The following is a 24418-nucleotide window of genomic DNA, read 5'->3' as shown; positions in this document are numbered from 1 at the left end:
AATTTAGTATGTTAGAGCAAAGAAGTATATGTAGTGTGAGTTTTTTGACTTCAGATGCCTTCTAATTGCTTTCTGTGAAAGTATTCCTATACATGCACCGCACTGGGGACATAAGAAGGGGGTAGACTAGCATAGTATGACTGCCTAATGACACGTTTTACTTTGCAGCCTACTCCAGTGGGCTCAGTTCATGTAGATTCTGGGACATCTGCAATAACAAGAGACAGCCACGCACACAGGGAGCGCCCATCCCAGCAGCAGCCTCTTCGAAACCAGGTACATTGTCTACGTTTGTTAACACGCCAACCGAAACAAAAAAAATAAAATAAATTTCTCTGAAAACTTAGTTTCAAAGGGAAAAGAAATAGTTATTTTTGTCAGTGAACTTCTGTTGTACAATACATTTTCCCACTGGAAGACCTTTGCCTTCCATACTTGGCACGGCTGGTAACACCAGGCCCAGGGTTTTGTCTCTTCCCTGACTGTTGTACTATTCCCTAACCTTAACAATTATATATTCTTTCTAGGGTTTTGAATGGTGTACTCGCTGTGAGGAAACATTACTGAAACTTTGTCATAGTAGACAAATGAAGGCAGTCCTGAAAGCAGATTAGTTAGAGGGAGCTGCAAATACCGCACTTTTATGTGATGATCATAGGGTGACACAATGCAGATCAAGAATGAGTGATGTGGCAGGGATTACAGGATAGAAACTGAGCCTAAACGCTTAGCACACCGATTGAGTTTTCAAGATATCCACATGGAATGTGCAGGAGATGCATTGGCGTTCACTGTCTCCACTGCACGCACACGCATCTCATGCATCTTCATTGTGGATGTCCTGCAAATCCAGCTGACTTGTGGCAGTCAAGAAACCGGAGTTTCCTATGTCTAGCTTAGTGACTGTGTTTAATGCAGTGGCTCCTCAACCTGTTCTAGGGGACCCCCCCCCAGCCTGTCAGATGTTCAGGATATCCACAATGAATATGCATGAAATAAATGTGCATGCAATGGAGATGCAACTTATCTCATGCACATTCATTCTGGATATCCTGAAAACCTGATTGGCTGGGTGTCCCTCAGGACAGATTTAGGAACGACTGATAAGCGGTGTCTAGGATATGTTTGAAATAGCACTTTTTTGCCATTTAAGTGAGTGTGCTTTCCTGACTCTTTACCTTTTGATCATACTGCATGCGCCCATTGCATATTTATCTTTCAGCAGACAATAAAAAAGTAGCAAAGTCTGCTGTTGTAATGGGCTTTGACTTGCTTGAGTCCTCAGCAACTGTATTAATCAACAATCTGATGCTTCCATATTGACTGGACTGGATAATGTAAAATACTGAAAAGCAATTGTCATTTCTTTGCTTATTTGATTTTGCTGTTGCCCTGCACTATTTATTGATCCTGCTTTAAATTATTTTTCTATGGAGTAATATAGAAAGAATTGGACCCTAAATGCATCCTGTTCTGCTGACAGTAGCAGGTGCTAAGCTGGATTTACGAAGGACAGTTTTGTTTTTTTCTGTGCAGGGATCTTTCTAATTAGTTGTGAAGCTTTGTAATACATTAGTTGGCACACCTAGTTGGCCCAGTTCCCTCTGCCTACAATGTCAAAACAGTCTCCCTCATTTGCCCTTACTGCTCCTGCATCTGTCTCATGTGTGCTTGAATACTGTCACTAAGATGTTGATATCTTTAAGCTCTATGTCTCTTACATGGGAATTTGTCATAATATAGAAGAAATAGCGCAACATGATTAAAAAATGCATTGTTTATGCATGAATCCCTCTTCTCAGTGTAAGCATCATTCACCTTAAATGCTAGGTGTCACTCGATAGAAATGTTTTAGTTGTTCCCTAGTGATGTGATTAGGGGGCAGAAAGTGGGTGGCCTGACCCTTGTATCTCATTCCTTGGTGGAATCTAAAACATTTAATGCATTTCAGCTCATTCTACCACTTTGGTTTAGTCCCCTAACTTTGAAATCATGTGAAATAAAGCAAAAAGAGATCCAAAGCTGTGCCATGAACTTTTTCATTTTTGGTTTTCCTAGATTCTTGCCTCTTTTGCCTATTACCAGACCAGGCATCGAAGCCTGGATCCTCCAGATGAGAGTCGTGTAACTGTGTATAATATTCAGAGAATTGCATTAAGTAATGGGCAGATTCCATTCACTGCTATAAAGCTTCCATTATATCCCATTTTTGTACTTAATGTGGCTTTATCAAATTATAATATTTTCTGACTCCTTGGGGCTTAGTTGTTCCTGAAGGAGCCTGTACCCCATCTATTAGTGAAGGTGCATGGGCTTAACTTCTTGGAAGTCCATATTCAGTCAATGTCCGGATAGCAAAGTTAGCTGGATAAACTTACCCAGCTGACTTTGGAGGGGATGTTCAGTAGTGCAGCTGCACTGATGAATACAGCCAGCTAACGTTAACCGGCTAACTTTAGGACAGCTCTTCAGCCTGACCAGACTTAGCCAGTTTCGTTATCTGGCCAAATGCTTTTGAATATGGACCTCTTGGTATTTTGTAGAGACTAGAAAATGATATAGCAGTAGCTATGAGCCAGGTGATTTCTTTCTAAGGAGATTCCCTTTTTCTCTCTTTGAGGTTCCTAAAAGAAGCAGTCCGAAGCTAACTGGTTCACCCCCTCTCGTAGGAAAGAAAAGGGTGAGATATACAAGTAGGAAACCATGCTGTGAATAGGGATACCTGCCATTGAGAGAAAAGTTAGTAACACAAGTGGGCAATGACCTCATTACACTGCACCTGCTTTCACTTTAGTTATGTGTTTAAATTCAGCTCCTGCATTCTTCAGAATAGAAATCCGAATAATTCTGAATTCTGCTTTCCTTTTTGCAGATTCTTCTATTTAAGTGCCAGCAAGGTTCAGTGTTTAGTAACTCGAGGGACAGCCGAGTTTACTCAAAGCTAACTTACCTCGTCTTTTCATCTCTTTATCCGCCTGTGCTGGCCACCGCTGCCTCTTCCTCCCCAAAGCTACCCAGTGTACAGAGTGCTCTGAATTAGAAATTGTCTGGAGTAAACCACAAAGGGTTCACTGCCAATGGGCATCGTGGCAAGGGAGGCCTAAATCTCCCCCCCCCCTTCAGGGGAGAGGAGCAGTGTTGAAGTACCGTGTGCAAGAAGGCAGCAGGATGTTTATCCGACAGCATGCAATGCTTCTTCAGTGAGCTGCTTCTGCTGCTCCTTACTATCTAAAGCTCTTTTGAAGTCGTCTGTTTCATTCCCCAAATTAAAAGATATATTTTCATAGAGCAGTGTGAGTTTCCTTTCTTCATTACTTGCTTCTGTTCCACATGACTGTGGAACAATTGAAGTTTAAAAAAAAAAGTATAAAATGCTGCAGGTGCTTAATCATTTGGGATGATATTTATAATGCTTCAAAGGTAAAAGATTTGAGAGAAATTACAATTCTGAAAGACAAAATCAGACTTCTGCTAGACAGCAAAAAATGGGACATACAAGTACCGCCGTGCCAAGTTAACTTGGAAGATGTGCACATTAAAATTAGTGTTTAAGTGCAAGATGTGATGCAGAGCATCAATTTTAAGTCATGCGTTTAAAATGGATGGCAAAGGTTAGAACTGGTTTACCATTTGAGCAATCTAGGGTCAGAGAGGTACAAAGCTGATTTGTGTTCCTCTTCCAATAACAAACAGCAAGTGGGACTGAAAGTCAAATAATGGTTTTATAAAAGCACTGCTAACTTTGAGGATGGAGCCGAAGTACTTGGCTGCCAGGGGAATGAAGAGTAAAAGCTTGAACTAGTGATGCTTCTGCACAGACTCAGCCTGCTTTAATGGATCAGAAAAGTGCAGGGTACGCTAGTGGATAGGAGAGCGGTTCAGATACCACTGCTCTCTACTTTTTTAACTATCTTAAAGCAAGTTGCAGCCTATTTGTGTGTTCCTTCAATAGCTTTCTTTGACCTTGTGTGTGCCCAATCATTTCTCTACTGTTTCACCTTTGTTTCTGGTGGAGTTTACATCTTTTTTTTTTTTTTTTTTTTTTTGGAGGGAGAGAGGATACATTTTGAAAACCCCACAATGCCATGATCTGCTTATTCCCCACCACTCCTGTAGGATACAAGTTTAATGATTGTGCATGCTTTGTAGAGACAAGTGAAAAATTTAAGTACATCCTGAAAACCAGCTGACCGTTCCATGTTTGGGCCAGAAAAATGGTGTATTTATATAACTTGTTTAAGGCATCTGCTTGTAACACTTCTGTGAGCTTGCAACTCACAATTCAAAAGCCAGGGAAACTGATTCAGCCTCTCATCCTTCTGTTTCAAAACAAATACCAATTCTAATTAGTTAATGTGTCTGTGGAGTGTTTAAACCAAAGTGCTGTGCAAGTACACCACTGTAATTATTGCTGTGTTCCTGGTTGCTTTCTAATATAGACACCAAGGGCTTTGTTCAAAGATTGTTACCAGGCTCAGAACGGGGAAAAAACACTTTGGAAAAAGTGGATCCTGTTGCTTTGTAAATCTTTCTCCCAGAATAGGTTGTTGACTGGTCTCTTGTATTTTATAAGCTCCACAGTCAGTAATGTATTGGATTGGGTTTTGTGTTTTTTTTTGGTAATTTTCATTTCTTACAGTGGAATGTTTCATTGATGTAGGGGTGAATAATATAGTTACATGGATGATTGTCTTCCTGTCATCCTTGCCCATACAGGATTGGATTAGGAGTAATAGGAGTGAGCCAGTAGGCAGGTGACTGGGGTACCACCTGTGGAGCCAAAAGCACCCTTAATCCATCCCTGACTGTTAGGGTTTCTGAGTCCCAGCTGTGTATAATTTGAGACGTCCTTCAGCCCTTTCTAGTATAGAACTCCTGTACTGTTGTGTCAGAGCACATTTCCGCAGGTAGAAGCAGGCAGTTCTAGAAGTTAAATCATTTCAAATAGCTGCTGTTTTCCTTACAGAGGGGGCCCTCTAGTGGTTAAAATGTGCATTTTGTGCCATTCTATCATATTCCCTTGCATGAGTGTAGTATTTTCTATGTTCTAGGCATATATCGTTTAAATAAGGATTGTTGGTTGGTACCATTTTTGTTCGTGCCTATTTGGATTTAGTTTCCTCTCCAAGGCATTCTTGCATCTTTAATTTGTAGTCCAATTTTGCTTACTGGAATGATCAGTACTAAAAATCCCATAAAAATAAATGATTATGTGTCCCTGTAGTGAAGAGGTCTTTGTTGCTCCATGTTAAGGAATACACATTCTCACTAATGAAGCAACCAAGTCACTGCAAAGGCAAAAATGCTGAAAACTTGTACATAAATAAATATCATGATAAACATGCAGTGCATCAAATGGTGAAATGCAATAGAAAATTGACTTGGTAAAAATAAATCTGTTAAATAAGTAATGAACAATTTTACTATAAAAAAAGAAACCCATTTCCTGCAACACTGAACTCTAATTGGTTGTCTGTTTAAAGAACCATTTTTGAGTTCTGTGGTTATGCATTTTAACGATCTGCACTGTATAATTAATGGAATTCACCAAGGATCTTCTCTGAAGCTGGCAGCTCCTCTAAGGTCACCTCTGCAATTCCTACAGCATACACCATAAAGTGCAATTGCCAGCCTTGTGCATGGAAGCTTGTATTTCAGTTTTGAATCCTTTTCCCCTTTCCTGGAGCAGCTCCCACCTCATCAATTTTATCTTCAGTACGCGCACTCACAGAATTCAGGTCCTCTTCTTTCTTTTCCAGAAATGTATATCCAGACTTTAACTTTAATAAGACAATAGACAGTGCATGAGCTGGTAAGCATGGTTTAGCTCATTGCAGGGGGGACTTCATCAATTCTTCAGATAATAAATCATTAATAGGTAAAACATTAAGAGGACAGCTCTCAGGCTGGCCCAGTAGCCATTTTAGTTTTCACTTACTTTGCAGCTGCTGATTTTCAAAGAGAAGTGGTGCATGTTGTTTCACTTTGAAAGTTGATTTCATTGTACATAAGCCAGAAGTGCCCATGTACATTGCAAATAACCCGGGCTATCCCAGATTGTTAAGAGTAGCTGTGCTTCCTTATTGGCATGCTCATTAAGTCCATATATCCGAAGCTGCCTTTTAAGCACTTGCAAGACATCACACAAGAATTTTATCTCTTTGTCAATAACATATGACTTTTGTGATGAGGATTATAATATGGACCAAGGTATAGTATATTTGTTTTAGTATTCTTGTTTTGCTTTTTTAGAACAGTTGAGCATCAGTTGAAAGGTGAGTGGTGATCCTCTCAGTGGCTTTATATGGTCAGTGCCTGGATACATTTGTAAATGAATGTCATGCTTGAGAGTTATCCCACACTGACAATGCTGGAAGCTGAAACTGACAGTCTCTATATGCAGAGCAGGTATAAGGCACTGAAAGTGCAAATTCTTCTTTATACTCGTGTGCTAATTTGCTCTACTTCTACTCCAGGGGTGAGAGGGGAAGGTCAGGCCTTCTGTGCCTTTTGTTCCTTGGCTTTTGCTGTCAATAATGTGCTTTTTAGTACCAGCTGTGATTGGTGGCTTTTGCAGTATTTATGGTTCACTAGGAACCGTCCTGAAGCTACCAGCAGTGCTGGTTGTGTTCTAAGAGCTGTGCCTTCAGGACAGTGATTTCTTACTTTAATATAGGTGTCTTATTGCAGAAATGCAGCCTTGAAATAGTTTGGTTAATAACACTAGCAAATATTCTACTTCTTAAATTGGATTACATTTGAAAGCATGCCTAAAAGTGAACATTTCCAAGCAAGCTTTTACCAAGGGTCATTCACTCACTAATTTACTTATAGAAGGGCAAAGACTGCATTGCTTGTTCTCCAGCGTTGTATATTGATTAGACACCTGGCAATAGGAACAGATGGGATGGGAGACATCATCTAAGAGCAGGTATGTTCTTTAACTCCCCAGCTTTAATTATTCTTCCAGTAATTAAAAAAGGGCTGAATTTTACAAAAGCACCATTTACTTCCTTTAACCTTGCTGGTATAAAGTACTGATGTGTGGGAAAAAAAAAAACGCACTTAAGCACGCTTCTGATCTTTCTGTACTGATTTCCAATGTTCAGATCTGGAGTCTCATATTAAAACAGCAGAGACTCCTAGTTCTCTATCAAATCTGAATGAGGCATAGTGATCTTCTGCTCTAGATTTCAGCCAAGAGATCCAGCCAGCTAAGGTTTTCATGCCTGTTTCACAGAATTATTAGAAAGATGATTTTTAAAGATACATTTTAAGTTCTATTGAAGCATGGCTGCTAGGGCACTTCTCAGATATATTTTTATTTCTTTTGTGGACCTAGGCTGCCTCCTGCATTACTGAATAAGAATGTGTATTAGGTAACACCAGGAAGGACAAGAGGGCAAGGGATAAGATCTAACAAACTGGAGTAGATCAAAGATCAAGTTGTGATTGGGCCACCACTTTGAGTAATCTTTTGACCTGGAACATAGTCTAAATAGTTGCAAGGGAATAGAAAGTGGTGGGGAAGTGAATGAAGGCTTCGAGTGCCCATTTCCAGCCCTGGTTCTGGTTGAGCTTGGAAGCAAGTGGATCAAAGAAAAGTACTTTACTTATTGTCCTTCCACTTGATGGTTCATTCGATGTGCCTTATGGTTTGTACTTTGAGATGTTGAATCTGATTTACTAAGGCTTCTCTCCCATTCTGTGTCTATGGGGAAAACAGCTTAGTAAATCAAGCCCATGGTTAATAAGCGATCCCTAGTTACCCTCTCTCATTTCTTAGTGGGGGGGGGGGGAGGGGTCAGGGTGAAGAACCCTAGCTTTTATGAGTCTGGCTTCCTATGGAAGCTGTTCCACGCTCTTAATCTCCTTCTCTGTAGGTTCTATAGATATACCTTGCCCTTTTTGGGATGGGCTGTCCAGAACTGCATACAAACTCAACATGTGGGCATACCATAGATTTGGAACATGACTCAATGACCTTTCCTGTTTTGTTTGCAAATCCTTTCCCAATTTCTACTTTTCTGTTAGACATTTGCTACCCCGAATTGGGCCAGCAGTCGAGAACCAGTTACAATGACTTGCCAGTCTCTTTGACTGGTAGCAACTAGAATGGTAGCCACTATGCATTATAAATTCAGTGGACAGAAACGGAGAAAGAGGTGTAGCAGGCTCCATCCCTTAGTATGACCAGGAAAAGTAAAGGGCTTAAAGAATGTAGCAAGAAAATTGTTCTCACAGCCTACTCTGCAAGATGTCAGCAGTGGGATCAAGCAACCTGTGTATCAGTTTTCTTCTTGTAACCCTTGTTTTATTTATTTTTTTTTTGTTTCAAGATTCCAGGTCCTCTCCTGAAATACCTGTCAGCAGTCATGCTTAGAATACTGCTATAAACAATCTCATTTAGAAAAGGCTCTTGATTGGTTTATGTATAAAATAATGTTTAGGATGACTGTTAATATGATTTGTTGCCAACATGGCTGCTTTTAGGAGTTCAGGTGAGCTAATTAACAATTCAATAGTAATTAATATAAAATTTGTAGTGGACACAGGATGGGTATTACCCCCTGCCATAAGAACTATTGAAACCTATGTGGTGGGTACCCTTAATTTTTCAGTATGTAGAAAATGAGATGATAGATACAGAAAACTTCTGGGTGTGAATGAAAAAAAAATTCCTATCTTAAGGATTGCTTGGTGCTTTACATGTTTGGGGGTGGGCGAGGGGGAGATAGGTGTATGAAAAAACACTGACTGTGCAGCCCACAGTGAGTTAATTTTGCTGATGGTCGAGTATTGGTTGATAAATTAATCACTGGTACAGTGATAAAAACAAACTGAGTTTAGACTTGCTAGACAGAAGGAGGTTTAGGGGTGAGGTGGAGGTGAGGGAAGATGCATCAGGCTAGTGAAGAGTTTTTCAGCAAAGGTTAGAAGACAGACATTGGTCTTGTCCTTAGGAGCGCTGCCGTGCTATGCATTTGGTGGATAATTGTGGATGCGGGACCTCAAGTCACTCGCCTGACTAAGCAGATTCAGACTCTTTTTAACCCATTATGTCCCAGTGTCCTAGTGAGAGGACAGCTTCTTAAAACGTTAATGGGGTAATAGATTAGAAAGGAGGATCTGCAGTTCACACTAATTCTACATACTAGTTTCCCCAAATATTTGGATTGTAGGTGTTGCATGCATTTTAAAATTTTCATGCCAAGGTGGGGAAGTTGGGTGAAATTTCTAGTGAAATCAGTCCTTTGTTTTTGAAAATTTGGAGTAGTATGCGGGAAGAATCTTCTTTTACTTGATGGCTTGGAACTGAAATCCTGCCAAAATTCACTCTACTAAATTAGTTAACATGACTGATATCAAAGTCTTGGCCATTAATTCTGTGTTGCCCAACTTTTTGAGTTTGAGGCACACCTAGAGAGAGAAATATTCTGCATGGCACTCCTCCCCCAATTTACTAAAATTACAAAGAAACCTGTACTAAGTTTCTTGCTTGCAGGCTGGAAATATTGATAGAGCCACCTCTTTTCATATGCTTTTGTTGTATATCATGCTTGAAATACTGCACATAAATATGCTATTGAAAATGGTAAAATGAAGACTGCATGGCTTGAGATTGCTGGATATTCACCAGAACAGTGTCAGAGAAAATAGATGTGAAGGCACCAAAAATCTTTTTTTCAAATATTTATTCATGGGATTGGTTAACTTTTATTTAAGTGACTAATTTGCCAATCATATTACTTTATTTGTAGGACTGGAAAGCAATGTGACATAGGAGCTCAGTGTTTTCCATTTGTGTATGCACAGAACAAAAATATCCAGAATGTTTGGTTCTCACTGAAAATGAAAATAGCAGGATAATCTCTGAACGTATCTTCAAACATGAACTTTCCAAAAATATTTTGTATCCCTGAACATTCTTTGAGGCACATAAGTTGGGGAACCTTACTTGAAAAAACTGGTAAAATGGTCACAAATGTAAAATACATTTGAAACACAAAAATTAATTCACCACACATCAATTGAAAGGGCAAGAATTAGAAACCGTAAAGCAAGAGAAAGATCTAGGAGCGATCATGTCATCTCGGATTACCTCAAGGTAGTCAGTCAATGTAATAAAGAAACTGGAAAAGCTAACAGTATACTCAGGTACTTAAGTAGAGGTTATATGAATAAATAGTAAGATTGCCTTTGTATAGTTCATTGGTGAAACCTCACCTTGAGTAGTGTTTTTTAGTTCTGAAGGCTGTACCTTTAAGGATTGAGAGGATGGAAGAGGTTCAGGGAAATGATACAAGGCCTGCAACACAAACCCTATAAAGAGAATGAAATGAAAGAAGGAATCTGGAACGGGACAGAAACTTGCAAATATTTGAAAAGCATTAATAAAGTATGGGAAGGTGAAATCTTCCTTAGGAAAGAAGATTCAAGTACATGGAGTCATGATATGAAGTTGCAGGGAGGAAGGTACAAAGGAAACATAAGAAACTACTTCTTTAGCAAGAGGTTGGTAGATGCCTAGACTTAGCCTACTGATAGCAATAATTACAACCAAGGCTATGACAAGCTAAGCATGCTTTGGACAAAATGCAGTAGTAAAGGCAAATAACTGGTAAAGCAGGTGGGGGTAACAGAAGAATTAAAGGAAGGGTCTTGAGTGTCTGCTCAATGTCATGAAACTCCAGAAGGATAAAGAGAGGAAAACACAAGCCACTGAGCAGAGAGAGTGGCGTATGATTGCATTAGTCTTGGTTACAATCCTAACAGCAGTGATGTGACTGCAATGATTATAATCCTAACTACACTGGAGTCACCTGCATGAAACAGTAGTAGGACTGCTTTGGGTTTCTTCAGGAGACTAGAGTAACCTACATGGGGCAGTGGTTGCAACCCTAACTGTGGTATGGCTGCATTGGGGTTCCTAGAAGACTGGGTAACCTACATGGTTAAAAACATCAGCATTGGAAAGCCAATTGTTTTTGGACAACAGCTTCACTAGTTTTGTGACACTGAGGATGTTACAAAACATGATAGTATGACAGAAGAGGGCCTTTGAGTTGGACTAAATATGGAGTTTTGTAAGCAAAGTCTGAAATAGCTTACCAGCTGAAGGAATATAGTCACTTAGTAACTGTCGGCTGATAAAGACCAAATGATTCATCCATTGTCCCCAGCAAGGCATTCAGGTTTGTAACTGCTGTTCCATGCAGGTTACCTATATTTGAGAAAATTACCACGTTATCCCAGTGCTTCAAGTCTATCCTCTTGCCACCAAGGACCCTCCACATTTATTCCATGCCCTTTTGTACTCCCATCACTTTCTGCCTTTGCCCCTTCTGGGAGTGCATTTCAGGCATCCACCAGATGATGGAAGCTCGCACCTCTAACAGAATGTGGACATGCTTAAGACAGATTTGTGAAGCAATGATAGGAAAAGGGTTGAGATGTCTAGTAAAAGATATTTGGGGGGGGGGGATTAGTGTTGGCTTAAGTATGGGGATTAACATGTTAATCTATCCAATGCAATAGAGAACCAGAGAGGAGGTATCTAGACAGGGCAAACTTGGTGGACTAATTGGGGCCAGCAGATTGGTGGCTGTGTTTTGTCCAGCAAGGTGATAAGAAAACAAAAGATTGGAGCCAGCAGGTTACAACTCTCAAGAAACTAATTGGGTAAATGCTGACAGGTTGAAGGTGGCCAGGTGCTCTCCAGCAAGGTAACAAGAAGAAAATGAGGGGCAGATATCTGTCAGTGAGAAGGTGGATGATTCAACTGCTCTAATTTGTCAGTTTTACCAAAAGGAAAAGCACAAGCAGTTAAAAATCAACAATCAGCCCCAAAGTACATTTAAGTCCTATCTGGGATACAGCTGTCCAGTTAACCGAGTAAAGAGTTTTGACTTGATTTAAGATTTTGGTGCCCATAGGCATGACTGTCAGGTGAAGGTGGGCTTCTCCCCTAGGAGCTCTGACAGTGGGGTTTCACCACTGGAGATTGGCCAAAGAAACCCTCACTCTCTTTGCAGAAAGGAGGACTGGGTGTTTGTCACCTTCAAAATGTGGTGCCCTAGAGAGCTGCCCATGCCTAAATCTGGGCCTGGATATCAGTGGCTTGGTACTGCTTTGGATTGCTAGAGGATCCCCGCAATGAGAAGTAATTTGTTTATCGGAATGGATTCTGCTGGGCTTTTGCCTTATCACCAGGTATTTTTATGGGGTTGCTCCGAGAAGGTTGATTTTTGTGGGTTTGTTTTTTTCTGCTAAGATGTTTTCTTGCTGCTTAACATGGCAGCTGCTTGGTTATATTAGAATGGACGGGCTGCAGCGTTCTACAGCAGAACATTTTATTTTAACTGAATTAAAATAAAATGTTCCATCGGCTAAAAATGATTGTGACTGCTACCCCAATACATTTCTTCTCTGCTTTCTGTGCATTACCTGACTGATGATTTATTGGGGGGGGCGGAGCAGAGGTGGTGGTCAAAGCAGAAGCTTGAATCCTCTTGCTTTGACTCTAGCTGTTCATATCATTGTTTCCAAAGGGTTTGGGTGGCAAGGCTTCAATCCCATCTCATATTGTGCAGATCCTCAGTCTCAGAAGGCTGAGAGTGACCCATTTCAGTCCTGTGCATGGATCTTTGCCCAAAAAAAGAGGCAGAGAAGAGGTTGGCCCTGTGTGATGCTTGATATGTTTCTTCAGTAGCCGCTCAAATAATATAAAATGTGCACATACAGTTAATGGACCATCGTAATAAGCACTACTGGTGAATCAGCTTCAGTACTGCACCAGTGAGAGTGACTCGGTGCTCCTGCAAATCTTGCCACTGGTTTTTCTCTTTATAAATGTCAGGGAGGTTTGGGGGTTTGGCAGCTGTGTTCTAATTGTTTTCCCCCATGCTAAGCTGCCTGAATTTGTGGTTATACTCTCGGTAAGTAAAAGGCAAAAGTGCATTTTTAGTGAGGGAGGAGGGGACATGTCTCTTAGACTGCTTTAGGATGGTAGTCTTAAAAACCACAAAAAGGATGGGAATCTATGTTTCCTTATTACCCAAGGCTTAGACATTTTCTCCTTGGATGGGAAGAGGGAGGAACTTGGTTAAGCTGAGCCCTTTGGTTTGTTTTTGTTTCATTTTATTTTGGTGATTATTGTTTTTGTTTTCAACAAGCTCACTGCTTTTCTTAATGCTTTGTGTTTGCCTTGCTATATTATTTTTTTTATTAAATAATCCTTTCACTAACACAGCAATTTGTTTTCATTGCTTTGCTCTGGTGCATCTACCTGTGCTTACCTTGCTGTCATGCTTCCTAATGCCTGAGCAGACCACAGACCGTCGAGGAGCATGGGAGATGCAGCCCAGCCGGCAGACAAATACCTCTTACCTGACATCTCACTTGGCTGCAGATCGGCATGGGGGATCAGTACAGGTATTGCAACCCTTTCCTGAGCTGTGCAGCTTTTGTTGGCAGACACTGAACTAGTCCATAGTGTTATGCTATTCAGATTTCTCAAGTAACTTTTAATGTTCAAAGACATTTTTTTTTTTATCTCCACAAAAAAATGGTTTGTGCAATGGACTACTTCTGCAACCAGATAATCACATTATAGCTGCCAGTGGAGTGACTTGAATTGCAATAAAGTATGGAATACATTGTAATATGTTGCCCCACACTAGCAGTAATGGAAATAAATCATTTTTATTAGTATGTTAGATGATCCTTCCACCACCAAACCAACATTGCTTATGGTGCCTCCTTAGTGGCCTTCTAGGATTGTAATGAATGTTCTTGCAATATGAATTGCTTCCATAGGAAAAACTTACAAGCAATCTGGGCACACACAGTTCTAATACTTATTCAAATTTAATTCATGGGGTGTGTAACATCTGCTGTATCATTTTTGGCAAGAATTCAGTTCCCTTGGATTAATTTTTAAAATAAGGCTCAGACATGACAGCTTCACTTTATAGATAAGTGCTCTATGCTGGACTCAGTTTGGTGTGGAGCTTTTCTATAAAGCACATGTTCATCTTCCTGTAAAAAAAAAAAAAAAATTAAATTACAATTCCTCTAAACTTCCTAGTGCCAACTCCCCATTCTTTTCATTTTGGCAAAGTATATTCGGTTTTGTTTTAAATTTTAGTGTGACGTTACTTTGTGACTTCACATTAAATACAGCTACCACCTTTGCTTGCTTGTGTTGTGTTATATTACCGCTTTGCAGCATTGCAGATTTTGGTTTAGTCACAGTCTGGCATATAAACTGAGCTTTCATTAGTAACTGAAGACCTCCAGATCACTCTGACACATGTCTAATTTCACAGTGAGAGCAGCCTTAAAAGGGGCAAGACTTGTAGTTTTACAGTAAGTTGATGTCTTGCAAGAGTTGATTCCTTATTGTGCGAGTGTTTCTTTATGCAAGATTGAGCAAATGAATTGTGACATAAAGCAGCATAAATAGTTCTGTCAGTCCAAATGGGTATAAGGTGATTCTCTAAGATAATGAGGTACTCCACAAGGCATGCAGTTATCAACATCTACAAGTGGTACATACATAGGTGGTATATAATATTTAAATTAAAACTCCCCCTACTGTCCACAGTGGAATTGTCCATTTGTTGTTTCACTGCATTGCAGCAACTGTGTAGGGATTAGAGGTAGGGGGGTGTATCACTTAACATATATTTTTTTTTTATTTAAATTTTCAGAAAAAAGTTAGTCAAACAGTGGCACTGCCAATCTAGTAACACAAGGCCATTTCCACGTTCTGTAAGCCTGTTCTGCAGAAAAGTAGCCTAAGAGAAACATGCATGTGCAACTGCAGTGTCTGAGTAGTTAGTAAAGTGACTTGCCCAAAGTCACAGGAGCATCAGCAGGTTTTGAATCCCTGGCTTCCCTGGTACTCAGCTCTAACCACTAAGCCGCCACTCCATATCTCTTCCACATTTTAGAGCAGGAGCTAGTTTCTTGGCAGGAACAGATTATATCCCCATGTTGGGCAGGCATTCTTGACAGTGTTGTAACACTAGGGCAATACCAGTGGTTTGCAGAGTAGCTGAGTCTCATCAGGGGCCCCACTTTCAAAGGTGGTTGTGGACACTGATGATCCTTTTTGTCTCTCCTACGTGGGCTTTGAAACAAACTGTTCGGTCCAGTGTCACCCCTAAGTAGACGAGCTGTGCTTGATTTACCAGAACTATGCCATCCCAAATTCATGAATGTCCATTAAAAAAGACTGGGTCACTTGGTAGTGAAATCCACAGCAGAAGAGATTTCCACAGGCAGAGACAATCAAAATCCACTGGAGCTTTCTGTATTTTGGTGAATTTTAAAGAAAACTGTGGTATAAAAATCTATTAGATTCCTCAGGTAGATTTCAGAAAAAGCCACAGGTGTGTTTGAACTTAAACTAGGATAGTATCTACCTGATTAAAGTTGAGATCAAATGTGTTTGCACATTTCCTGTCAGCCAAGGAAGCAACTCGATTGAACACTCCCTGATGCTTTTATGATAGGGATTTTCTGTGATAAATCATTTTGTAAACAGCTTTTGGATTATTTGTGTGTGCAGGGCATTATTCACAATTTACTGGTTAAAATTTGTTGGGATTTTATGCTGCTGTTCACTGCATTGTGAAAATGGAATATGAGGGTCAAGATGTGTAGTGTTTTGCACTGGCAAATATTAGGATCAATATTGTATAATGTCAGCTAGTTATTTAGTGCACAAGACTAAAAAAAGAGCACAATGGACTTAATTTGTAGTCTGCATGCGTTACAGGAACTGAGTTTAAGGGTTTTAAAGCAGATCTGAGCATGTTTGAGTGAGATGCTAAACTGTGAATAAGTATACAAAGACATTCATATAAGTGTTCTTCTACATTAAAAAATAAAAACAAAACAGGAATCTACTTACCCAGAAACCAGCAGTGCAGAGTGTAGGTACTGGATCAAAGAGAAAGCCATGTATTAGTATAAAAATGAGTGCACTGGTGGTTTCTGTAGTGCCTGATTAGCAGAGGCGGGCAGAAGTGGAAAATCTGTGCCTGAAGCACCTCGTTGCTAAATGTCTCCTGTAAAGTTGGGCTTGACCTAAGATGGATGATATGACGTAAGATAGAGAAGGCTAGCAGAGGGCAGGAAAGTTCTTTTGCAGCATGAGTTTTTTTTCTTCATGTTCTTCAAGAAGTATCACTCTTCAGGGAGTGAGGAGATCTGTTAAACTGAGCAAAACTGCGCAGCTATAACAGGAGCCCAGTTCTAGGTGCGCACACATCTAGCTTGGACAGGTCCCGATTTACGATTTGGAGCCCATAGGCACTAAATTTAGAAGCACCTGGGGGGGGGGGGGGCGGGGTGTGATGCTGAGTGGGTGGGGCCTGGGCAGAGCAGTTAAGGGAATATAAGAAGGATGTAAAAATTGAAAGCCCCCACATTAACATACTTTGGGGCCAGCACCCCTTTCTCCCCCCTCCCCCCACATTCACACACCAGGTTCCCCCAACATCCCTGGTTCCCCCAACATCATGTCCTTCCCACCCCACTCCCTCGTTCAGCCTCCCTTCCTCCCACCCAGCCCAGCGCCATTCATTACTGGCTCAGCATCAGCCTCCTAAATACAGCCAGCTGGTGGCTGCGTCCCCTTGTTTAGATGCTGCTGCACCACGTCACCGAGCCAGTGAAAGCAGAAAAGGACCGCACAGTGCAGAGCAGCATCTACTTATGGAGACTCCTGCGCATGTACAAACCTTTTTTTTTTTTCCCCCAGCTACTTGGCACTGAAGCAGAAAGGGGCCGGCTGCTGAAGGTGATGTGCACAGGTTGCTGGCACGGCTCCTTTAGGGTTGTCAATTGGCTCCAGGTTTTCAGGGCAGGTTGATCCAGTCCTGGTTTTATTCCCCCTGCATGCAGTCTTGCTTTTCTTAGGGAATGCAGTAGGGAAAGAAGAAGTCCCAGCATGCAGTGGGGTAAAACCAGGATTGGATCAACTTGTCCTGAAAATCTGGAGCCAGTTGGCAACCGTAGGCTCCTTTGAAATTTTGGTGCTAGAGGCAACTGCTTCTGTTGCCTGTGCGGACGTCCGGGCCTGAGTTTTGGTTAAATGTTTAACTAGGACATTCTCACCCTCACTGACTAACATAAAAATGCTCCCTAACTGACTCTAGCATGAAAGTATTGCATGATACAGCACAGAATAGAGAAAATAATGTATTTACTGCAGGTTTAGGGGCTTGCTTTCAGGTGCCACATGCTTGACTAGCCTCGACGCCCATTAATTTTCTATAAGGGTATTGATGACCACCAGAAAGGAGAAAAGCACTTTTCTACCACATTCCACCCCATCGCATAGAAAATAGTTTTTCCTGAAGACGGACAGCACTGTATTTTTAACATTATGTACCATTGCGGAACATTGCAACTTTTCCAGCTTTTTTTTTTTTTTTTTTTAACTAAACTGCACAAGCACTCAGAATGCATATGACTGCATGAATGCAGTAAGGAAACCATAGTTTAAGATCTGAAGAAATAAACAATTAGTAACAACACGACGTTACTTATGCTGAGATTTGAAAATTAAAAGTAATAATTTTAACTGAACTATGTAGAATTGTATCTAAATGCCACATAAAAGAAAACAAGCAGCCATGTGTTACCAGAGGATTGTCTCTAGAGTTTTCTAGAAAGTTTGAGCCTGTGTGGTCAGGAACTCATATACACTGGACCAGCTGCCACATTGTTTTGATTCTATCACTGTCTCAGGCTCATTGCTTGCTGTTTCCTTTTTAAATTGTATTCTTTACCTCAGGCCTTTTTTTTTTTTACCTTTTTGCTTTTATCCCTCAAAGTTAAAATAAAAAAATAAAAATTTTGATCGTTTTGAAATTTTCTTGTCCCCATGTCAGCCGATTCATGTTGATTGCAGCAGACTTTCACTGGGAGAAAAATCAGCAAATGGACTGTGGGCCTAGCTCAGAGGTGATCAACTCCAGTCCTTGTGAGCTGGTTTTCAGGATATCCACAATGAATATGCATGAGAGAGATTTGCATGCATTGCTTCCATTGCATGCAAATTCTCTCATGCATATTCATTGTGCTTGTCCTGAAAACTGGTCTGTCTGGCTCTCAAGGACTGGAGCTGACCATCTCTGAGCTAGGCCCACAGCCCATTTGCTGATTTCCCCCTCCATTCAAACAATCTTTCCTTCAACTTTGCATGGACTTTATTTTTCCTTTCTTTCCTTTACTACCTTGAAGCAGGCTAGCGGTTTCAGGAGATGTTCCCAGTGCTCTTACAAAGATGTCAGTCATGTTTCATCAAGAAGAGCGCAACCATTGACCTCAGAAAAGTCATTAGTATCTCTGGTTTTGGCATCTGCTTAAAAAAATATCATTTTTGAGCGGTTCGATACGGCAGGAGAGACTTTATGCTTACCTTTCCAGTCTGGATAAATCCAATCTTAAGTTGACTCTGAAGATCCCCCAATAAGCTTTTCTCGGGTGGTTAGACCTTGTCCAAGCAGTACCTGGTGGCTTTGAGAATTCAACATAATGCTAAAGCAAAGCGTAGGGCCTTGCCTTGCTCCTTTTCAAGTGCTTCCAAGGACTTGAAGATTAACATACAAAGTGGAAAGACATTGAACCTTAAGCAGAAGATTCGTACTGCCTCCCCTATGGCTCAGAATTTTGAGGGCTTGGGATGTATTGGAATTTCATCCATGCGTTGGTGATCTGGCCTGGTAGTTTGCCCAGATTCTTGTGCTGGGTTTAAGCCATCACAACCTCCATGGGGTGATGCTTCTGAATTTGTATACCTCATTTAGTGTCCCTTTGCTCTGACTCTGCCAGCTCTGAGGCAGTATCTTTATTTCACATAGGAACAGGAGCAGGTTCCCAAGGAGATTGACTAAGCAGTAAAATCTGCTTCCTTGTGGCATTTTCAGAATCTCTGCATGCCATCATTGGATGCTACAACTCCAGTGATTACATTGAGCAGTCCTCCCATGCCTTTCCATATTTTGAACTGGACACTGGGTATGAAATTGTACTAGCCATGATGTATCCAACTTGGTCTGGGGAAACTCACCTAAGGAGTTTCCCACCCTAGAAACTTGGTCCCTGCAGAAAAATTAGATTTCATAGTACTTCTTGAGATGAGGGTCTTCAAAGGCCAAGTGACCAACAAAATTATTATAGATTAGAAAATTAGGTAGTCATGTACTTTGTGGATGAGTGATACTGTTCATGTGGATTCTTTGAAGCAATAGAATGGGGTCTAAAATCTTGTTGAGAGACGACAAATTCAGCAATATTAAAAAATAAATAAAAAATTAATAAAAGTTGTGCCTTGAAAAATAAAATGTACATGTAGGAAAAACAGAGTAGGTACTATCTATTATAGTGGGCCAGTGTTTGTATCAGTTGGGTGTGTAAGTATGCAGGATGAATAGAAATTGATCCTCAGAGGAACATTCCACTCAAATTCATCAAAATGTACAGTTTGTTGCGATAGGGTACACACTATAATGTATCTATGCACCCTTCATAAACAGAAAATATGAGCTGTGCTTCAAGCCATATTGGAATCACTTTATCTATTGTTAGACATTTGACTTTCATAATAATCACTGACTTGAGTGTGACTTGGCAATGACTTTTAAGGAAGTCTGTGATTTGATTTTGAAAATATTTAATATTCTCAGATGTGTATCCCTGTTTGATCTATTATGAAAGCTACTAATATTTTAACGTATTGTTACTTTATCTGTGATCGGTGATATTATTTATGTACTGACTTAATAGTAAGTGAATCACCCAGGAAAAATTCATTACAAAACAGAAAATCTGTGACAAATCAAAACAGCATATATCTTTCCGAGGAGTAAAAATGATTGTATGATGTACACTGCAAGCAAGCTTGAAGGGGTGCTGTCATTCAAATACCAGAAGATGAATGTAATATTCTTAGCTGCATAGCATCTCATGCCAGAAAGAAGCAATCATTTCTGCTCTACCCTAAAGTGAAATGCAGAGTTTGATATTGCCCCATGACGCTCTCAAGAAGCTCCTCTCACATTTCTGTGAATGATTCGTGTCCCTGTGAATGATTTTTTTATTGGAATTTATTGCCAAAGCTTTGTTAACAGTGTTTATTCTGACCCTGGGTTTCGGTAGGAGAGTTGTCATGTAATATCGCTTGCCATGAGGATCGAATAATTGCCTGATAATTTTCTACATTTTATTTGGGCAATTTTGACATAGGCCACAGAGCTGCAAATGCGAGGGCGCTCTCAGCACAAGTACTTTGTACAAGTCTTCAAATGGAAACTCTCCTTGTTATTTGTCGCTGAAATGTGCTAAAAACGACTACATGGCTTGCACTTGTGTGTATAGGAGGGGGCACAGAAGAGCATGCCTATGCTTGAAAAGTCTAACACGTGGTGGGGGGGACGGGGGGGGGGGGGGGGAGACACGCCTTCACACTGTTAAACGTACGCACGCCATGGGAAGCCTTTTTAGCCATTCTAAGGGAGGTGGGGAGCAGCCAAGGCGTTTTACCCAGATATATCTGTTCACGCACGTAAATGACTTGAAAAATTGACCTCTATTTGCTCTGTTATTTCAAGAGCCCACAAGGTTCTTATTTTAAAACTAGAAGTTTACAATAATTCTAGAACTCTTATTGTTTTAGAAATCAACTTTTGAAATGATTAACTTCCATTAAAAGGTGTCAGATTACCAAAACCGTGATCCCTGTACCAGAAACAGTTCACTGAGGGAAAGCAAACACACATTGCCATCTTGATGGTGACAAAGGATAAATACATTTAAAGTCTAGAACCTATCTGCCATCGTTTAATAAAGGCTTGCCCAGTTGTCTTTGGCATCCCCTGTTGGCACATATAGGATACTGGACTCGATGGACCACTGATCAGACTCAGCATGGCACGTCTTATGTTCGTTCTGCCCTTAGGGTCCACAGAAGTTGTAAAGCCTGCTGTGAAAACACAACTAGCCTCGTGCTCTTTTTCTCAAAAAATCCTTGCTGCCAACAAGTATGTAGGAATGTAAGGGTTGCCATAGTTCCATTAATACAAGGTGCCTGCTTATCTTTTTTTTATTTCAGGTGGTAAGCTCAACCAATGGGGAACTCAACGCCGATGACCAAACAGGGGCACACTCCAATGCACCAATCACAGCGCAGGCCGAGGTGGAGGTGGTGGAGGAAGCGAAGTATGTTTGCTTGCATAAGACCCTTCACTGTGCATGCTTTTTCTTTTTATGTTTACAGCACTGTAATGCATTCTTTTCATTTATGTTGAATGAGCTGTTATGTTTCCATAGCATTTCACTTGAGTCTCATTCCTGCTTGCATGTTTTAGTTCTGTAAGCCTAATGCTTAGAGAATGTAATCAAGACTTGGGCGCTATCTAATTGTATCAGTTATAAAGAAAAATAATCAGTTAGGAACAGGATTTTACTAATATTTTTCTAGTGTATGATGAAGGAAGCCCTTAGATCATGATTATATGCCTTGATCACATGGCTGGAAAGCAACTTCTTTTTGCTAAATTCTTTTGTAATAATTTAAATAGAAACGGGTATGCATTTGTTTTTTTCATCTGAACCTCTAATCTGAGGGACTTTAGCTTTTCATGATCTGGATAAGATTTGTATAAACCAGACTGCAAGGAATGCAAACCACGAATCACTTTGACTTTGTTCACATTCCCTATGATCCAGAAACTCACTTTGTATTCTGGCTTATAGGGGAAGGGATTCTCCAGTCCTGCTCTCACTTCTCCCCACCCTTTTAGATCAATCCAAGTAATTCCCTGTTTAATCTGGGGAAGATTACCTCCTTCTGCCGGGGTTCTGAAACCCACATAGTCTTGTGCATAGGCCTGGGGGATCTCTTGCACTGAGATTTTGCGCTCTATAGATAATGATCACTAAAGTTTTGTGTGTAGACATCCATTCAGAAAATGAGCAGTAATGCAATGGCCACGTGAATCTCAGATGATGAGTTGTATTGCCTTTTCTGTAGGCTTCATATCATGATGGTGTCTGGATGAAGCAAAATGTCAGCACTGTACCTTTCTGTTGTTGGATTTCCCCTTTCCAACTAATCTGTATGATGATCTAGGGGGAAAAAAATGAGATGTTGAGAGGGTCACAGGTCTCCATTTTACTGCTGTGAAGGACTCAAGATGTTAGTTCCTCTTTGCAGTTTTGACACAATGTAAATCCCATTGTGGGTTTCATGGGAGTTGCTGGCTCCTGGGAAAATGAGCAGCTATCTCGAGGGAGTTAGAAAAGAGAGGATATTTGCTTCTATGCAGTCTTTGTCAGGTTTCCACTAAGGCCCAATCACCAGTATGCAGTATGGAAAAGTTAATTCTTTCAAAACTTTCTAGCTTGTGCTAGGAACTATGCCACTGACAATCCTCCCTACAAATCACAAAGCCAACTGGCATCATCCCTTATTTATTAAAATAAAAATAATTAAATTAGCCTAATTGAAATATGTCCAAGGGCAATCTTGACAGACCAGGATCTTTGTTCTTTCCCTTTTTATGTGTACTGCACCCACATAATTATGACAAGGCACATATGAGAGGCCTCTGATTTCTGAAATCAAACCCAGGTGTTAATGTACGTGAACACCAATATCCAGGCTTACTTAATTTTGAACTGTCTTCCGAATGAGGACCACCTTTCTTGCTGCCTGTTTCAGCTGTTCATTTTCAGCAAACTTTCACAGTTTCCCCTAAAAGGAACCCACAACCCTGACATCCACATCCCAATAACGTTGTGACCCGTAAGAGGATATGGGAAAACCATGTTCTTTATACCCCTTCCCTATGAGCCTCATTTAATTTTGTCACATGAATTTTTAGTGCACAGGGCATGTAAGTAACTCGCATTAAACACCACTGCCATGTTATCCTTTCGTTTATTTGTAATTTGCAAATATCTACAATATCAAAGAAAATTATTGAAAAAGTAATATAATGATGATATGCTACATAAAGAAATTAAAGGAACAATAAGGCAATTAAATACAAGGCACTGTAACTCAAGTCCATATGTAGGGGTCCAATAACCAATACCTCCAGGAAAATAATAAAAAAAAATAAAGCTGGTACTAAGAAGGTACTTTAACAAGACAAATGTATAATTAAGGGCCCTCAAGCAAGATCAAGAGCATGTGGGTCAGCCAACAGAGGTCTCAGATCATTCTTTGCATGTAAAAATGCAGTGAGCTGGAGAGCATCGAGAAAATCACATTTATTAGCCTGGAACTTGACTGGAACAGAGCCCCAAGTTATAGAATAGCAGAACGCGTCAATAAAAATAGTTTGCATCTCTGTTCAGTTCTCCTGGAGCCATCGGGGGAGACTTTCTAACATTGCAATTCAAAAAAGAAACATTTCTAACTTTAAAGTAAAGCAAGACCTTAATTCCCTGTCCGAGTCCAGTGCCAAGGAAACCAACAGAGTAGCAAGTAAGGCTCAGCTATCTTCAGATTTTTCCAAAAATTCAGTCCAGTTTAAGAAGTCAGTTCCTTGGGCCAGAAACCGGAGCCTGGTCGTGAGATGCGTCCCTTTTTGACCAGTGGCAAATCGTAAATCCCAGAAAGAGTCGGAAAATTCTGTTCTGGGTTTTTAAAAAAAAATTCTTTAAGAGACCTTTTAAATAAGTCACTAGGTGGAACTAAGGGAAAGTTAGGAAAGTTAATCAAACAAAGATTACATTGTCTGGAGAAATCCTCCAGAAATTCAGTTTTCCTCAACCTGATCGTATTATCTTTTACAAGAGAACTAGCCAAGTTCTTTTGCTCCCTGTCCTTCTTAAATATAGCATAGCACATGTGCAAGGGGGGCCTGTTGATCGGTCATCTTTAATGAATTTCAGTAAAATGGTATCCAGGATACATCTAATGCTGAACATCCTTCAGACCAAGGATCACTTTCTGGTCTCTCAACTGTTTCCTTGCAGACAGTCATACATTCAGTACAAGGTGGCCTAGCTGGTGCCATGCCAAAAAAACCCCAAAACATTTTATTCCTGCTGTTCCCTCTAATCTTTTAGTGGGCCTGTGCAGGTGTGGACTATTCACATAATTTCACCGGTGAATGGTGCCCAGGAGGGAATGCCCCTTCCCACATACCCACCTTTTCTAACTACATTAAAAAATATATATATCTATACACAATAATTTAAAACGGATTATTTTAGTTTCCCATCCCCTCTCTTCATCCATATAAAAGAAAAGCTGAAATATGTGGATGAAAGGCACCATCAAGCTAGGGTGAGAGAACATACTACAAAATTTCATCTTTGTGAGGCTTTCCTCTCTCCAAATGAAGTCAAATCTTCACCGAGGTGTACTGTGCTGTTCGTACGTCTC

At 40.4% G+C, this 24418-nt stretch overlaps 2 protein-coding genes across 10 annotated transcripts in view; one reads left to right on the top strand and one right to left on the bottom strand.

Moving 5' to 3' along the window:
- Positions 1–24418, top strand: part of CSNK1G1 (casein kinase 1 gamma 1) — a 251138-nt gene that overhangs the window by 209551 nt on the left and 17169 nt on the right. For 5 of the 7 annotated variants that reach the window (XM_029574617.1, XM_029574619.1, XM_029574620.1 and 2 more), the window contains 3 exons: positions 169–276; positions 13330–13434; positions 21131–21237. In XM_029574617.1, the coding sequence (XP_029430477.1) occupies positions 169–276; positions 13330–13434; positions 21131–21237 (320 nt within the window). Of the gene's footprint in view, positions 1–168; positions 277–2620; positions 2681–2872; positions 3241–13329; positions 13435–21130; positions 21238–24418 lie in introns of those variants that run through there. The other 2 variants (XM_029574622.1, XM_029574623.1) reach the window with 2 other exon arrangements.
- The window catches only part of SNX22 (sorting nexin 22), a 127639-nt gene continuing 116909 nt past the window's right edge, over positions 13689–24418 (bottom strand). For 2 of the 3 annotated variants that reach the window (XM_029574628.1, XM_029574630.1), the window contains exon 8: positions 13689–14040. The gene's annotated coding sequence lies outside the window, so the exon portion shown is untranslated. Of the gene's footprint in view, positions 14041–15921; positions 15952–24418 lie in introns of those variants that run through there. The other variant, XM_029574629.1, reaches the window with a different exon arrangement.

This window comes from Rhinatrema bivittatum, chromosome 13, assembly GCF_901001135.1.
Source record: "Rhinatrema bivittatum chromosome 13, aRhiBiv1.1, whole genome shotgun sequence".
Taxonomy (NCBI): domain Eukaryota; kingdom Metazoa; phylum Chordata; class Amphibia; order Gymnophiona; family Rhinatrematidae; genus Rhinatrema; species Rhinatrema bivittatum.
The sequence above is the reverse complement of the archived record's forward strand: the minus strand, read 5'-3'. Positions and strand labels throughout refer to the sequence as shown.